Source organism: Pantherophis guttatus, chromosome 3 (genome assembly GCF_059756535.1).
Source record: "Pantherophis guttatus breed Tessera chromosome 3, ASM5975653v1, whole genome shotgun sequence".
Taxonomy (NCBI): domain Eukaryota; kingdom Metazoa; phylum Chordata; class Lepidosauria; order Squamata; family Colubridae; genus Pantherophis; species Pantherophis guttatus.
Window position 1 is genome coordinate 189,369,453 of NC_142065.1, and position 17,633 is coordinate 189,387,085.

The 17,633-nt window shown below is 40.0% G+C and overlaps 1 protein-coding gene across 1 annotated transcript; it reads left to right on the plus strand.

Annotated features, from left to right (window-relative positions):
* Positions 1-2,373: 2,373 nt before the first annotated feature.
* KCNS2 (potassium voltage-gated channel modifier subfamily S member 2) lies at positions 2,374-7,367 on the plus strand. The gene is made up of 2 exons (XM_034422506.2): positions 2,374-2,836; positions 3,596-7,367. Exon 2 carries the CDS (start codon positions 3,633-3,635, stop codon positions 5,064-5,066), a length of 1,434 nt encoding a protein of 477 aa, XP_034278397.1. The 5' UTR covers positions 2,374-2,836; positions 3,596-3,632; the 3' UTR covers positions 5,067-7,367.
* Positions 7,368-17,633: the final 10,266 nt, after the last annotated feature.

The window sequence follows — 17,633 nt, forward strand, 5'->3', positions numbered from 1 at the left end:
AATAGGCAAATGTCCCTTGCGGACTCCATTCTACCAGTATGATGGCACTGTTGAAAAACTAGTGTTTTCTCTGTTGTACGTCTAGAGTGTGATATGGGCAGTCTATGTGGAGCCTAAGACATGTGGAGCCCAAAACATGACATAATTGTATCACTATTAGATGTATCAGTAATATGAGTGGTGTGTATAAATGTATCTACCGTGAAAATGGGATTATTGGCCAAGTAGTTGATTTGTAGAGCCTCTCTGTTTCCCTGTTTCAGATCCCTGCCTGTGATTTTCATTCATACATTCATACATGGTGGCTGTCATGATAAGAATAAGCGCCCTTTTTTTTTTGTTTTTTGTTTTTGGAGAAGAGACAATTGCAGAACTTCAGAGGAAGGGGAGAAATGAAAGATCTTTTGCTAATCCCAAAGTTGTTCTGCCAAATGAAAATATATCCACTTTAAAACAAGGGTGAACAGTTGGGGAGGGAAAGTGGATTTGAGTGACATGCAAGAATAATATTCCGAAAGTAGATAGATACATTAATTTCACAGGTAACAGTTCATTATCTGGGTTATCTCTACTCTCAGAACATGAGAAAGCTCACAAAAGGGTTGAAAGGGGCAAATGAATGACGAAATCCAGAGACAAGCCGAATTCAAAAGCCAGGATATATTTTTTTTTAATGAGAGTTAGAGCTTCACAGATGAAAGTAAAAGTAGATTCTCATGTATCAACAGTTTTACTTCTCTACCTGGATACATGTGCTCCTAAAAGTGGAGAAGACATCTAGTTCAGATCAAAACCCGCTGATTCAAGGATAAGAACTATGGGGCCATTCCTGGCTTGGCATATTTGTTGTAGTCTAGAATGACTGTATCTGTATTTAGGACACCTCCTCCAGGTTTTTGTGATCTTCCTTCTCAACTGACAGGACCATGATGGTGGAGCCAGGATAAAGGCTAAAATATTCCCCATGTGCTTAATAAATATCCCCCTAAACCACATTCAACCTTTAACGTGGGCAGCAATCTTTAGATGGACTTTACAGTGGGGGGCACACCTACGGTTTTCTCATGCAACTCTGGTTATGTATTCCTACCTTAAGAAGACCCTGGAGATCAGAAGATGTTGAGCCTACTGTTCACTGTTTATTTCCCATGCCAAAATTATCTACCTTATATATTTCTCCAACCTGATTTAACTTGGGAAAGACTCTGAAAACTTCAGCATGTTATACAGTCTATCCAAGACTCCTGGTGCCCCAAGAATGGCAGAAGTGACTAATCTGTTGCTGAAACCAAAGTGAGATTCAATTGCTAATGCAGGTGACATCTATTTCTCTCTTTCAGGCAGCAAAAGAAAATCTTGTATGTGCTGTGTATAGAGGACCCCCTTAACAGACGTATCAAGGATAATCAAAAGGGAGCTAATTATGTGTGGTGTGCTAATTTTGTGTGTGTGTGCTATCTTTAAAGAGAAAGAGACACCAACAGCAGCAGCAACAACAACAACTCTGCTCTGAAATAGCTGCAGTTTACAGTATTGACTGACCAGAATTTTTCAAGGCCTTGGAAAAGATATCCCACTGAGGTCAGTAGAGATTTTCTGGAACTCCTTGTCTAAAACATAAATACTTAGCAAGGAATCAAGGTTTAGGATTTGTAAATAACTAGAGCAAAAGTATGCCTGAACACAGATCTTGTTCTGGGGATCAAAGGTGAGTCTGGATCCTACAGTAGACCTAGGTGGAAATGGGAAAAGGAAGATTCTCTTTGGGGATGTTTTACTATGAAGAAAAAACAAATAAATGGTCCAAGAAAAGATCAAAAATATGCCTCAGGATAAGCCTTCATATGCACCTTGCCCCAGAACTGGTTGGGTTCATACAACCCAGTGCAATCACATTTTAGTTTGGTGTGTCATGCAGAATCAATCCATGTGGTTAGTTTATGGTTTAGTGTGTCATGAAAACCAGACTAACATGAGTAGTTAGTTGAGTAGACCATTATAGGTGACTGTGCTAATAACAAGTTGCCTAGTAGCTACATATTGGTGGAAATATTTGGATGAAATTTTATTTCTTCTATTAACTTATCCGACCCATTTTCTATCTATGTTCAGCCTGATAACAGAGCATGTACATGTACGTGTGTCTTTAACCTGTCTTCTCCAAGCTGTTGCCCATTAGTTGCGTTGAACAATTCCCATAATTCGTTCATCGTTCACATCTTGGAAACATATGTGGAGAAGACCACTTTGGATAAGACTGTCTGAAGCCACCTCCTTTTGGTGGGGGGGAGAAAAAAAAAAGAGCGGGTTATGAATTTCGATCTTTAAAGAAAAGATGTACGCAAACCAATCGAAATAAACAGGCAGAAGGTCTCTAACTCTGCTGGAAAAGAATGAGGGTCGTGATATACCATCCCTTCGGGCTGCACTGAAACCAGCGTGGTGGCAAAGAAACAGACCGTACACGATGGTGAGGAATTCCCTAGACAGCTTTCAGCCCCCTCCGAGCCGATCCGATCGTGGGCACCTTTCCTTCTTCGCCTCCAGCGTCTTTCAGGTGCCTCGCTCCGCTGCAGCATCTAAACCGCCGGCAAAAAAAAAAGGCGGCGCCCACCTGGGGAGCGGGGGGGAGAAGAGGCGCGTCCAATCCTCGGGCAGGGCTTGGCTGGAAAACGCGGGGGGCTGTCGGTGGTCGCCATGACTGCTGCAGCAGCCGCTGCCGCTGCCTGGAGCTGAGTCGGGAGGCGCGGCTGGAACGGGAGCTGTCCATTCAGCACCACGGCGCGACGGTTTCGCCTTGGGTGGTGGTTCTATTCTCGGGCGGCTAGTCCAGGATGTAAGTCTTTGCCGACTTATCTTTTCTAGGCAACGCGGTCCATCGTGCAAAGGTTGTGTGTTGAGTCTGGGAGCCAAGGCAACTAACCCCTAGAAGAAGGACCCCGCCCAGCAATGCTAGCGGGCGGCTAGGGGAAGTTTCACAGTCAAAAATGGGTCTGGAGCACTTGGGGGCGGTGGGGAAGGGGGAGGATTGCTTGCCGGTAGAGCTACTCTACCAATTTCATCGCCATAAATCACTGGCTTTCCTGGGTTTTGTGATGGTGCAGACAGACTTACCCAACAGCCAAAAAAAGGTGAAAGGAAAAGTGCACAGGGATTCACCTTTGCTCCACTCACCAGCGCTACTGAGTTTAGGGAAAGGTTGCACCTGGTGCCTCAGATCTGCCTAGTCTCCCCATTGAAAGCTATGCCCTATTTTCAGTAGCACCAAAATGATTGAGTAGGGGAGATGACAACCAAAAGCTGCATGTGTTATTGTATCAGTTACTGTATTGCCAAAGGGAGTAGAGAAAAAGGAAAGGGGGCAATCAAATATAATATATTGATTCGTGCTTGAGCATTAATTGCCCACCTTATCTCCAGTTAAGTAAAAAAGCTGCATCTCATAGAAAGAAGCTGATGGTGTGGGAAACTCAAAAGGTGGGTGGTGGTATATATGACTGTATTTGATCCAAGTGTATCATAAAAAGGAGTAATGGAGAATTCTCCTTCTGTTTTATTGGCTAACATGGCTTGCCTTGTTTTTATTATTCCATAGGTATACTCTCTCCATTTAGATCTTGGAAATACTCACAATGACCGGGTTGAATCTAAGGGGTTTGTCTGATACTTATTTTGAAGACAATGAGATCAGTCTCAATGTTGGAGGCTTTAAAAAAAAGATGAGATACAACACACTATTGAGATTCCCCGAAACAAGACTCGGTAAGCTGCTGAGCTGCAATTCAAAGGAGTCAATTTTAGAGCTTTGTGATGACTATGATGATACTAAGAATGAGTTCTACTTTGATAGAAATCCTGAACTTTTCCCTTATGTGCTCCATTTTTATGATACTGGAAAGTTACATGTGATGGGTGAACTCTGTGTCTTTTCCTTCAGCCAAGAAATTGAATACTGGGGAATCAATGAATTCTTTATTGATTCTTGCTGCAGTTATAGCTACCATGGGAGAAAAATGGAACCAGATCAAGAAAAATGGGAAGATCACAGTGACCAAGAAAGTACCTCTTCTTCATTTGATGAGATCTTGGCCTTCTACAATGATGCTGCTAAGTTTGACCAGCAACGGTTTGGGAAAGTGAGGCGGCAACTATGGTTAGCTTTAGACAATCCTGGCTATTCGGTCTTGAGCCGAATATTCAGTGTTCTTTCTATTATGGTTGTTCTTGGATCAATAGTAACCATGTGCCTCAACAGCCTTTCAGACTTCCAAATTATTAACAGCTATGGGAATTCAGAGGAAGATCCTAGATTTGAAATTGTGGAACATTTTGGTATTGCATGGTTTACTTTTGAGCTGGTGGCCAGGTTTGCAGTTGCTCCAGATTTCCTTCAGTTTTTTAAGCATGCGCTCAATCTGATTGACCTCATGTCCATCCTTCCATTCTATATCACTTTAATAGTCAACCTGGTGGTGGAAAGTAGTCCTACATTAGCCAATTTGGGTAGAGTAGCCCAAGTCCTGAGACTGATGAGAATATTCCGTATTTTAAAACTTGCTCGGCATTCAACAGGCCTTAGATCTCTTGGAGCTACCCTCAAATATAGCTACAGAGAAGTAGGGCTTCTTCTCCTTTACCTCTCAGTTGGAATCTCTATATTCTCAGTAGTGGCTTACACAATTGAAAAAGAAGAAAACCGAGCCCTGGAAACTATCCCTGCCTGCTGGTGGTGGGCTACAGTTAGCATGACTACAGTTGGTTATGGCGATGTTGTCCCATTGACCATAGCAGGCAGGCTAACAGCTTCTGCGTGCATCTTAGCTGGCATTTTAGTTGTAGTCCTTCCTATTACACTTATATTCAATAAGTTCTCTCATTTTTATAAGCGCCAAAAACAGCTGGAAAGTGCCATGAGGAGCTGTGATTTTGGGGATGGAATGAAAGTAGTTCCTTCTGTCAATTTAAGGGACTACTATGCCTACAAAGTTAAATCCCTTATGGCCAGTCTCACAAATATGAGCGGAAGCACACCCAGTGAATTAAGTCTAAATGATTCCTTACACTAATCTATGGTTCAAAGGCCTGATTGCATGATGAAAAACCAAGAACTGTGTTTATATTAGTTGTTTCTCTCATTGAGCTTCTAATGCCGGTGCACATTGAAATAAGAAGATCCATATAAACTATTAATTTTGGTAATAATTCACATTTACTTGAGCATTGTGAATGATTCATCATGCATCAATTTAGGAACAATGTGTGTTTTGAAGTTAGCTCAAGCTTGATTGCCTTGCAATTGGAACACACATTGAATTCATCGTAAAGTGAAATAGGGAAATGGTCACGCTATCGTGGAATATTTGAGTTCCATATAGAATGAAGTTTAGTTGCAGGTTGGCTCCTAATACATTTTCATCTAGCTCCTAAAAATAGCCTCCTGATCTTTGTGTTGAGTACTGTAGTCTCTATAACATTAACGTTAATGTTAATGTATTAATGTACTGTGCTTCCTTGTCACATATATAATTTGTTTTGAAAGTTCCTCTGACCACAAAAACAAACAAAAGTCACCCCCCAATAGAAATATGATTAATCTGATTTCATGATATTTGAGGTATATAGCGAAAATTTCCTAATTTCTCTTTAATTTTAGAAACCATCTCAAAGATTAATTAATATTGCATTTCAGAAATCACTTTTCCATACATTACTAGGAACTCATTTGGGAGTTAAAACTGCCCCTTATAACAAGTAATGCTGTTGTAACATATTTGTGCAATTTTAATTGAGCTTGATTGTTCTTAAGAACTTGACACTGCGTATCATTTGTAAGATATTTTATAAGTAACAAAAATGTGCCAGCTTGGATGTAAAAAGTTATGGGAAGTGATCACCATGGGTGGTTAAGAGACAGGAGCAATTCTGGTTTTTCAAAACCTAACCAATACTAAATCCTGCCACTGAGTTCTGATTAAGAGTGTTCTTATATATATAGAAATCCATTCTGGCTCTGTTGGTTGTTGACCTTATAGTGTGAATAACATAGACAGAGTGTGACCGACTGCTAAGGACTGACTTTCAAGTAGATGTAAAGCATGCTGAGTATATTATTCAAGACCATGCACTATTAACATATAGATTTTTTTCTTTCTCTGGGATTCATTGATTAAATCATGCCAAAGAATGGAGATTGAGGCCTATAATGACAGAACTTGAAAGATATTTCTGCTGCTACTGCTACTAGTGAAATATGCATTCTTAGGCCATCCTCTCAAAAGGATCTTTTTCAAAATTACGTTTTCCCAAATATTTTCCAAACCTACCCAAGAAAATGCCTGGATAGCATTAACTGATACCACCTATAAATTTGGGATAGTCTATTATGCTAAAATTTCCAGAATAAAATTAACATAAAATGTTTGAGCTAAGTGAGCAGTGTAGTTTTCTACCTAAGATACTCATGCAGCTGTCTATTGAAAAGAAATATACCAAATTCCGCAGTGTAGGGTCAATCATACCCAAACTGAAAATTATGAAATGATAAAAAAAAAATAGTTAAAATTGTCATATTAATTTATAGAATACTGTCCAGATCTATTATAATGATTGGCTGAAAGCATTGAGGAAAACTAATGCCCAACCAGGTAGTGTTTCATTAAGGTTGTAGTCAATTAAACACTAATATTCCTAGGTACATTTTCTTCAAGGTAAAGATAGAACTATTTGTTACTTTATCATACCACACCCAGAGACACCATTTGAGTATATATACTTGTTGTGTGTAGATGGAAAATAGGAGATACATTTTTGATGCATGTGGGTATCCAGGATAACGTCGAGATAACTTTTAGTATATTGTCCATCCCTCTGCCTGAACTACCTAAAGTAATCTCAAGTAAAGCATTGGATTATTTTTAACTTTCTGTCCTGGAAATTTCAATGACTACTGAGGAGTGTTTGAAACTTTACATCCCAATGACTATGGGCCTATCCCACCTGGTGTCTGGCCTTACACATACAATGGAGCACACAAAGGATTTTGTTTTCTCTTCAGGAGGAGTTGGGACTTTGAAGCAGAGGAGTCCTGAATGACTTCATTTTTATGGACACATCACATCTTTGTTTTAAACCTCTGCAGTTTTGGATTATTCCTTTCCATCAACTTGCTGAGGCTGGACAATAGGAACTGGAATTCAATACAGGAAGGCAACCACTTGGAATTATGGGAATTAAAGTCCAACAATACTGCTTGTTCTGATAGAATATCTACAAAAAAATATTCCAGCTTTCAGAATAAGAACTATTAATCGGGTTGTTATATGGAAGGCCCCTGCCATTATCACATTAAAATAACTATTGGAATTATTTTTTCGGTACTGAAAATGGTTCTTATTTTTAACATAATGGGCAGAACTCTGGACCCCCGGCTGAAAAACATCTCTTCATTGAGACCATGCAACAGTTCACAGGAATATTAAGAAGGGGGGGAGAAGGGAAATGTTAAACTCTAGAAGAAATTAAAAAACAGCTTATGCCTAAAGTTTCCAAGGCATTTGTGGGATATCACACAGGCAACGTATCTCTGAAGTAGCACACATAACTCATAGATTGAATTCTAGGACCATCTGAAACATAGTTACTATCCCTGTTGAATTTGCATCCTGCCTTACTGTTCAGAAGGGAAAGCTAATCTGTATTTTAACAAAATGAAAGATGCAGGAATAAAGATAGAATTGTCAAGATAAAATATTAGTGCAAAAATGCAAGCCCCCTTCAGCAGAAAAAGTAGGATAACACCCCCCCCAAGAAAAACAAGACTGACTTCTCACATTATGAAGTGAGTCAAGCAAGCCTCACCTCAAGCACCCACTATTTTTTATTCCTACATCCAGAGTTCAAGTTGCAGGTTGAACCAGTTTCACAAATCTCTTGAGATACTGTCTCCATATAATATGGCCAAGGTTCAAGTAATTCATTATTCATTATATGTTTATTCATATTATATGACGGGAGGGCAGAGCTTGACCTCGAGGTTCCTCACTTGAGGGGTGCCGCAGGGATTGGTTCTCTTGCCCCTCCTGTTTAACATTTATGTGAAGCCGCTGGGTGACATCATCCACCTGGCTTTGGGGTGAAGTGTCAACTGTATGCCGATGACACGCAGTTGTACATTTCAACCCCAGGCCACCCCAATGATGCCCTTGACGTAATGTCCCGTTGCCTGGAGGCCGTGTGGATCTGGATGGGGAGGAACAGGCTCAGACTCAACCCCTCCAAGACTGAGTGGCTGTGGTTTCCGGCGTCCCGATATAGCCAGCTTACACCATCGCTGACTATTGGGGATGAGATCTTACCCCCCTCAGAGAGGGCTCGCAACTTGGGCGTCCTCCTGGACTCAGGGCTGTCTTTGGATGATCATATGACGGCCGTGGCCAGGGGGGCTTTTTATCAGGTTCGCCTGATTTCCCAGTTGTGCCCCTTTCTGGATTGGGACACCTTGCGCACTGTCACTCACGCCCTCGTCACTTCCCGTCTGGACTATTGTAATGCTCTCTACATGGGGCTCCCCTTGAGGAGCACCCAGAGGCTCCAACTGGTCCAGAATGCGGCCGCGCGAGTAATAATGGGGGCGACCCGTCACTCCCATTTAATACCCTTCTTGTGCGAGTTGCACTGGCTCCCGGTGGTCTTCCGGGTGCGCTTCAAGGTGTTGGTTACTACCTTTAAAGCGCTCCATGGCTTAGGACTTGGTTATCTACAAGACCGCATTCTGCCACCGATTGCCTCCCACCGACCGGTATGCTCACACAGAAAGGGCCTCCTCAGGGTGCCGTCAGCCAAACAATGTAGACTGGCGACCCCCAGGGGGAGACCCTTCTCTGTGGGGGCCCCTGCCCTCTGGAATGAATTACTCCCGGACATACGAAGGATCCCCGACCTCTGCACCTTCCATCGTGCAATGAAGACCCTATTATTCCAGCAAGCCACTCTGATGGGATAAATGATTTTAATTTGGTTTTAATGGGGTTTTAAAAATTGGTTTTAAAATGGGAGTTTTAAATTCGGCCTATGATTTAATTATTTTAATCTGCTTTTAAATTCTATTTTTGTACATTGTTTTTATTATGGCTGTTCACTGCCCTGAGTCCTTCGGGAGAAGGGCGGTATATAAATTAAATAAAATAAATAAATATAATTTGCTGAGGCTTTTCAAATTGTTTGTACCTAATTGTACAATCACCAATCTGTTCATTAATACATGGACCATGTGTTTTCTCTCTGTACACTGTGTAAAGGATACATCCCTGACATCAAAGGCAATAGTGAGTGCATTGTGGCTATTTCACGCAGAAATGTTTAAAGGTGCTTCTTTTTTTCAAATGGGCAGTCTGCTGTGTTAAAAATAATACCATTTGTTACAGAACTGAAGCTTTGAATATTAAGTAGCAATGGAAGATTAATATGTCATACATCCACTAAGAGCCAATGAATTGTTTTACCATTTGCAATGAAGCAATTAATATTAACTCAGGTTTAGTTAGAGTCAACATTTATTATATTGCTTGCTAATTGCATATGTCAGAAGAATTAAAAAGATGTATTCACTGATTAATTGACCAAGAAATGTAAGAATTCAGTTCTATACTATAGCATGGCTTCTGGGAAATTTGGAACTCAGACCTTTCGAATGGCTTCTCTCAAATCCAGAAATGGGAAAGTTCCCTCTGCTTTATGCTCCTATGGAGGCTATCAAGCCACCCATTTTGTGCAAAGGCCTTGACTGAGCCCTCTTCTCAGCCTTCTTCACTTTCTTTAGATGTTGTTGTGGCCCGCCAGCGGCCAGCAGAGCTGGCAGCAGATTCAGACAGTGTGGAGGTTGGGGAGGAACATGGGCCAGTCCTGGAGTCTGGGGAAGGCTCGGACGATGGCTCTGAGTCAGAGGCAGAGAGGGGGCCAGGGCCAGCTGGTAGTTCTTTGCTGCCTCCAGAGTCTCTGCAGTCTGACATAAGCGAGGCAGAAGAACAGCGTGAGCCTGTTTCCAGTGTGTGCATGCGCAGAGCTGTCAGGAGACAGAAACAATTAAGGAAACAGGGTTGACCTGGGAGTAAGGCTTGAAGATTATTGGCCCCTCCCATAAGACATAAAAGAGAAGCGAATGGGACGTGAGGTTTTGCAGGAAGCAATTAGTTCATCTGGCCGATTCAAGATTTGAAAATTCTGTTTGGGACTCTGTGCCAAGTTTGGCCTTGCCCTGCGTCTGGAAATTAACTTTTTGGCAGCGTTCCACATAAGATAGGTGGGTGTTGATAACATTCCTCTGAAAGACTGTTTATCAAGCCTTGTGGACTGTAAATGAAAGTAATTTACAGCCGTATGAATTAAAAAGGTTTGCCAAGACTAAGTTTGTGCTGCTTAATTTCTAAGGAAGCTTAGGTCAGAACAGATGTCTACTCTTGAAGGGCCCATCTTGATTTTTGTATTTCGCCTTTGAGGAAGCATGGGATGGTTCTGCTCATGTGCTTGGCTTATATCCTCCTGGAAATATATATGAGGAAGATATATACAGGCAAATGCCATGTATGATAAGACAGAGGATATTGACTTCCAGTCTTGTCCTACATGGAAGGAATAGCCAAGGAAGTCAGCATGGACTTCAGTGAACTTGATCACAGCAGAAAAGGTAAAGATATCCTCAAGCCAAATCTAATACCTATGACCGCATGGACATCCAAGTAGCTTTGTTGGTGTCTGTAGAGCTAAATGAATTCAAATATCCTCCCTTCTCCCCAACTTATTAATTGAAGCTTAAACTTTCCTGCCCTGGAACTTGTTTTAAAGCCAAGATTGCCATGAAGTGAAGAAAACTTTTCAAGAAAGTCATCTGAGAGGAAAGAGACTTTTCTTTCCCAAATGCTGCCATCCAATAAAGAAACACATAATTATATTGTCTATGTCTCCATTGTTATGGAGCTACTTTGAAGACTTTTTGCAATATAGAGCCAGTGAAATTTTTCATGAGAAAGACTTGGGAAGGGACTTAGGGAGCAACCCTTATCCTTCTTCTTCTTCTTCTTTTTCCGTGTTTAAATCAAACTTTAAACCGCCAGAATGAAGCCACCTACTTGGCTTTGTTGTTGGCCAAAAATAAGTCATTATCAGTACATGTTTCTGGTAGTAGCTGACATACCAACAGAAGACCTGGGCTCCATGTCTCTCCACATTCACATAGTGTGTTGTTATCCACTAAGAGCCTCCCCTTGAGCATATTGGTTTTACATTTAGGTACTCCAATGCTCAACCTACTCAGGGTACTCCAAGTAATATACGGGAGGTCAGATCCTTCAGCCGTATCCTTCTTAAATGTTATTCCTTGCTCAATGGTCTCTTTCCTCCATCTTTTAATTCGATAACCCTTGTCCTTAAAAAGTCCCACAAAAAGGAAGTTTTAAAATAACTTCTGTTGGCTTCTTGTTTGATGCAAGGAATTAAGAGCTACAAGAGGGAGCAAAAACTGTACTTCGGATAGTGCTAAACTGTAACTTCCAGCCTCTTTAGTCAGCATGGCTATTGGTGAGGAATCCTGGATGCTGAAGTTCACAACATCTCAAGGATAGTAGGTTTCTTTTTGCAATTTAGCACAAATGTTCAACCAATAGCTCTGCTTGAAGACCTTATATAGTCCTCTATTTATGACTACAACTGAAATGGGAACATCTGTCACTAAATGGTCATTAAGTGAGTTGCACCCAATTTTATGACTTTTTATCACGATTGTTCATTGAATTTTGTAGTTGTTAAGCAAATCAGCCTTTCTCCATTGACTTTGTTTGTTACAAGCTTCCTGGGAAGGTTACAAATGGTCATCCCATAACCTTGGGATGCTGCAACCATTGTAAATACAGATGGGTTGCCAAGTGCCCGAATTTTGATCACCTAAATTCAGGGACTCTGGGATTCTGAAAGAGTTGTAAGTGTGAGGACCAGTTGTAAGTCATTTTTTCAGTGCTGTTGCAACATTGAATGGTCATTAAGCAAATAATGGTGCGTTGAGAGCTACCTGTGGTCATTAGCTTCATTGTCAAACTGTTTATGCCATATGAAAGGTTGATGTTAGAGAAAATTGAATCTTCCATAGGTTCTGCTCATTAAAGCTAATTCTGCCCTCTGGGACAGAAGAGATTTGTGGAGGAGGAGAGATTATATTTCATTCCTAGTTTTATTAAGCAGAATATTAATGAAAAACAGCCTCTCCTTTCCTTCCCTTTGCCAATAAATAGAGGACACCAGAGTCCCCTTTTCTTTTTGGTAGGCTGGGGGGTTTGGCAAAGCTTCAGTAATTCCCACTGGTGCTAAATCAATATACATTGACCTTTTGGTTCCTTTATGATGAGCCTTCTCTCCTGGGGCCTCAGCTATGCAATTGTTCCTCATGAAATGCTTTCTAAACTCCAGACCCTTTATCCTGTTATTTACTTCCAAATGCAATATTTTTAAAAGCTTTCCAAGTATCTCTTAATGTTAAACGTGGTTGTTCTCACCATTTCAGTTCTTTGGGAGAAAATGGCCTCTTACGGAATTATCATTTCTCTCTTTCCTGGACTAAATTGGACTTTATCTAAGATGAAGTTAGGGAAGTAGTTCCATTTTCTTGATGTGCCCTAAAGTTATAATGACACCCCCAGATTTTTAGACGTATCTTCAGATGCCTACAACCCTAATAAAGAAGGAATCTGTTCCACGGAAACAGGAGACAATATATAAGAAACTCCACCAAGCAAGTGTGTTTATTTGCTGAAGGAACCCATGTCTTCTAATGATAAATCAATTTCCTTCTGGGAAACAAGGAAGCAATGATTTGTTTAATCATGCTTAATAATAAACCACAACTGTCTGGTTTTATACACTGTTCTCAGTTTTGTACCATAGTTTATGAATCAAACAGGAGTGTTCACACAATATATTAAGCCAAACTCCAATAACTCACATTGTGGTTTAGCACAACACATCAAAAATCTAATGGATTTATTAAATGCAAACAAAATATCACAGAATATATCTCAATTTCTTTACTTCTCAATCATTTCGATGATTACTCTGCATGTACAGGTAGATCTCGATTTCCAACCATTTGTTTAGTGACCATTTGAAATGACAGTGGCACTGAAAAAAAGTGACATGACCACTTTTGACCTTTTTGACAATTACAGCATCCCCATGGTCAAGTGATCAAAATTCAGGAACTTGGCAACTGGCATGTACCGTATTTTTCGGAGTATAAGATGCACCTTTTCCCCCAAAAAAGAGGGCAAAAATCTGGGTGCATTTTATACTCTGAATGTAGCCCTGCCCAGCTTCTCAAACGGAGGTTTCAGAGGCTGAAAAAAACATCAGAAATGAAGCTTCAGGAAAAAAAGCCCCCAAACAGAGTTTCAGAGGCTTTTTTTCTGAAGCTCTGTTTCGGAGGCTTTCGGAAGCAGGAAAAAAAAGTTTTTTTCTGAAATGGAGTTTCAGAAGTTTCAGAGGCAGAAAAAAAATCAAAAAAACCAAGGCCAGAGCTCCCAACCAAGGAACCTGTTGCTAAAATTCACCTCTGGGAACAGCTGTTTGGGGATATTCCGGGAGGCCGATCCACCTGCCAATCAGCTTTTTTCTTATTTTCCTCCCCAAAAACTAAGGTGCGTCTTATACTCCAAAAAATATGGTATTTATGACAGTTGCACTATCCAAGAATCATGTGATCACCATTTGTAACTTCCCAGCTAGCTTCCGATGAGCAAAGTCAATGGAGGAAGCCAAGATTTGCTTAATGCTCATATGATTCACTTAACAACTGCATTGACATTGCTTAACAACTGTGGGGAAAGATTGTAAACTGGAGCAAAACTCACTCAACAACTGTCTTGCTTAGCAACGGAAATGGACTCTGTTGTGGTCACAAGTCAAGGACTACCTGTATTTAATTATTTTCCTTCTATTAATATTTTGCACTAGACATTAGTAGCAACTTTTGGGAAAGCTCTGTGTTAATAAGCATATTGCATTATTAACTTGCTTTAATATGCTCACCAACACAGATGTTTCATTGGAGAAAAGTTTGGGTTAAATTCTGATGATTGGGAATAGATGTCAACCAGCCTACATTTACACAACCCCTGAATAACTTAGTTTCGAATGTGGTAATTTTAAACTGGCATAATATCCTTCCTACCTATCGTACAAACATTCCTATAACTATCCTGCCTTTTAGCATTCCAGGGCTTTTTTTTTTCCTCCTTCCCCTCCACATTTGACAAAGGAACACCTGACAGCTTTGAGTATATAAACAGAACTGATCACTATGGTTAGCAACTGAACAAGGTTTAGGTTTACTATACCCCGCATAGTGCTGTTGGGTAGCTACCAGTAACTTAAGGATTATTGCATTATGGAAGATAAACAAACCTGGATGCCATTGCATTTTCCTGAAAGTAGAGCAATCAGTCTTCAATATCCTTGACTAATATAAAGGACCACTATGAAAACAGCCTATGGTTATGTTCAATCAGCAATTTGTATAAAATGTATACAACCACAGTGGTCACACTTAAACTGTTTCTGCTGTTTTGGAGGCTTTTCTACCAACATGGTAGAAATTTCCCATGCTCAGGGACAAATGAAAGCTTTTAGCTGTAGCCAAATACTCACTTTTCACTTTTTTGGCTGGCACGGTAGATTCTGAACAAGGATTGTATGAGAAAATTGTGCAGCGAAGCACCACGTTTTGCATCCATAACGATGCTTTGCAAATGCAATGAGGGAAGAACAATTAAGATCTTAATGTCTCGGCTCCCTGGCCCGATAAAGCTAACATGAGAAGGATATATTCAGCCCAGTTATTTCTAATATTGTAGAAATAACCAATTCAGCATGCCTTGGTAAAAAAGCACAAGGGAGAAAAGAGAAAGTTTTATAGAAATGCAAGTTAGATTAAAAATTGCATGAGTAAAAAGTAACCCAAAAAAGTAACGAACAATTATCCACATCTTTTACTTGCATCATTTTCTTACATGCATAAAAGCTGGGATAGATGAAATGAATACAAATAAGGAAAAAATGAACTGGAAGCATACTGCATGGTTCAAATACCTTGCTAATGAAAGTGCTGGGAGTGGGGAGTTTAATATTTTGGGAGGAAAATATTTGGGCTTAGGCCCAGGATATCTGTCGGACTATCTGCAACCAGCATCGACTTCCCATCGCCCGGTGCGTTCCCATAGAGAGGGCCTACTCAGGGTGCCGTCGGCTAGACAATGTTGGCTGGCAACCCCCAGGGGTAGAGCCTTCTCTGTGGCTGTGCCCACCCTTTGGAATCAACTTCCCGTGGGTCTTCGGCTGGCCCCCGACCTTCGTACCTTCCGCCGTGAGCTTAAGACCTGGCTGTTTAAATGCCCTAGCCAGGACTGATGGGGTCTACTGTTTTAAATTAGTTTTAGTCTGTTTTAGTCTGTTTTAATTTGTATTTATTGGGATTGTTTCGTTTGATGTAAGCCGCCCTGAGTCCTTCAGAGAGAGGGTGGCATATAAATCCAATAAATAATAATAAATAATAATAATTCATGAATTTAGTAATCCTTGGGATCCCAATTTTTTTAAAACACTTTTCTTGTTGTAAGATCCTAAATATCAAAGACATTTCTTCCATTTCCTTTTAGTGTGTTTCTTATATTGATGATTCCATTTTAACAAGTTTTGAAGAATAAGCTGAGCAGAGGCAAGGCAAACAATGGAATCAAGAAAAAAGCAGGCATTAATGTATCTGTCAACCCAATAATCTTCCTAGGAATAAAATCTGTTATGGCATATTTAATTTAAAAGATTAAAATAAACAAAACAACACTTTTCCAATGTAAACCTTTCCCCCCAAAAAATTTGACTGGCTGTAACAATCCATCAGAAAATAACTTGGCATAAATTGTGCCTTATTTCTTCTGCTGTTAAATGCCACCAGCCCAGAAAGAATATTGCTATACATCTGGGATCTGGAAGTAGGTCTGGTATGATTCAATTTCAGTCTGATTTGTTTCTCTCTGAAAGCCAGATTGATGTAGTGGTTAAGGCATCCAGCTAGAATAGCAATAGCAATAGTACTTAGACTTATATACCGATTTTCATAGTGTTTTTATAAACAGTCTCTAAGCTGCTTATAGAGTCAGCATATGGCCCCCAACAATCTGGATCCTCATTTTACCAACCTTGCAAGGATGGAAGGCTGAGAAAGGACAGGGGACAGGAGTAGGAGAGAAGATGAGAAAGGGGGAAAAGAAGAGAGGAGTGCGGGAAAGGAAGGGGAAGAAGGGAAGAGGAAGGAGAGGAGGAGGGAGAAAGTAGGAGAGGACAGGAGGGAAGGAAGGGAAAGAAAGAAGAAGGAGGAGAAGGTTTGTTGTGAAATGAGGGAAAAGAAAGGGTACAAGAGCAACCCCAAATGTAATTAAAATGCCTTATTTTTATGCTTTCTTTAAGAATAATATGTATTTGTATGACCAATTATGTAAAAGAGAATGTACATTTACATTATGTGTATAGGAAATAAAAATAAAAAATTTTCATAAAAAAAAAAGGAAGGATGGAAGGCTGAGTCAACTTTGAGTCAGTGAGAATCAAACTGCTAGCAGTCGGCAGAATCAGTTTGCAATACTGCGTTTTAACCACTGCACCACCACTGCTTTTAGAAATTGGGAGATTGCGAGTTGTACTCCCACCTTAGGCACAAGTCAGCTGGGTGACCTTGGCCCAACCACTTTCTCTCAACCCAAGGAAGGAGGAAATAGTAAATCATTTCTGGGTGTGGGGGGATCTTTATCAACAAAACTGCAGGGATTTGTCCAGTAGTCTCCAAGAATCAGACATGATTGAATGGCAAAAAAAAAAAAAAAAAAAGTAAAATCTCTCTAGGCAGACAAAAGGCATCTATAATCAAGATAATGATGAATTTTACAAATGTCATTTAAATGATGAATAATCATGGCTTTCTGGTGTGAACTTAATGTAGTTTGCCCATTTCACTTTCTCTGTTACTTGACACAGAATGTTTTCATCAAGTACTTAGTTTAGGATTTAAATAAATAATAGTCTGGTATATTATTTTATCACCAGGAAAATGCAAACTGCAGTTGCTGAGAATATATATTTTAAACAAAATATTTGGAGAAGGGATTGTTTTACATTATGGCATTACACATTGCTTTATATTTTCTTTGCTTACTGTAATAACAACATGTACTTATTTTCTTTTTAAAATGGTGTTTAATGAGGTGCGAGCAATCTTTTCTGACTCAAAGCAATTTCTTCCCAATAGCTGAGATGTCACGTAGAAGCATAGATGCAGGCCTGATTTGCAGAAATGATGTCAGAAATGCTAAAGTTCAATATGAGCTAAAATTAGTGAAGACTAAGAATGACATAAAGAGATTTTTCAGATAAGCTCAAGATGCAAGGAAAAGAAACCATATATTATTTAGTTGTTTAGTAGCTCAGTAAATGTCAAAAGAGTAAGGCTTAACCAAGAAAAGGCAGAACAACTCAATTCCTATTTGGTTCTGTCTTTTTCATCAGGCAATTATGAAAAAGAAAGTTAAAGAAACAGGACTCATGGT

Bases quoted from the DNA above. Each gene is read 5' to 3' on its own strand.
- KCNS2 (XM_034422506.2), top strand. From the start codon at position 3,633: ATGACCGGGTTGAATCTAAGGGGTTTGTCTGATACTTATTTTGAAGAC.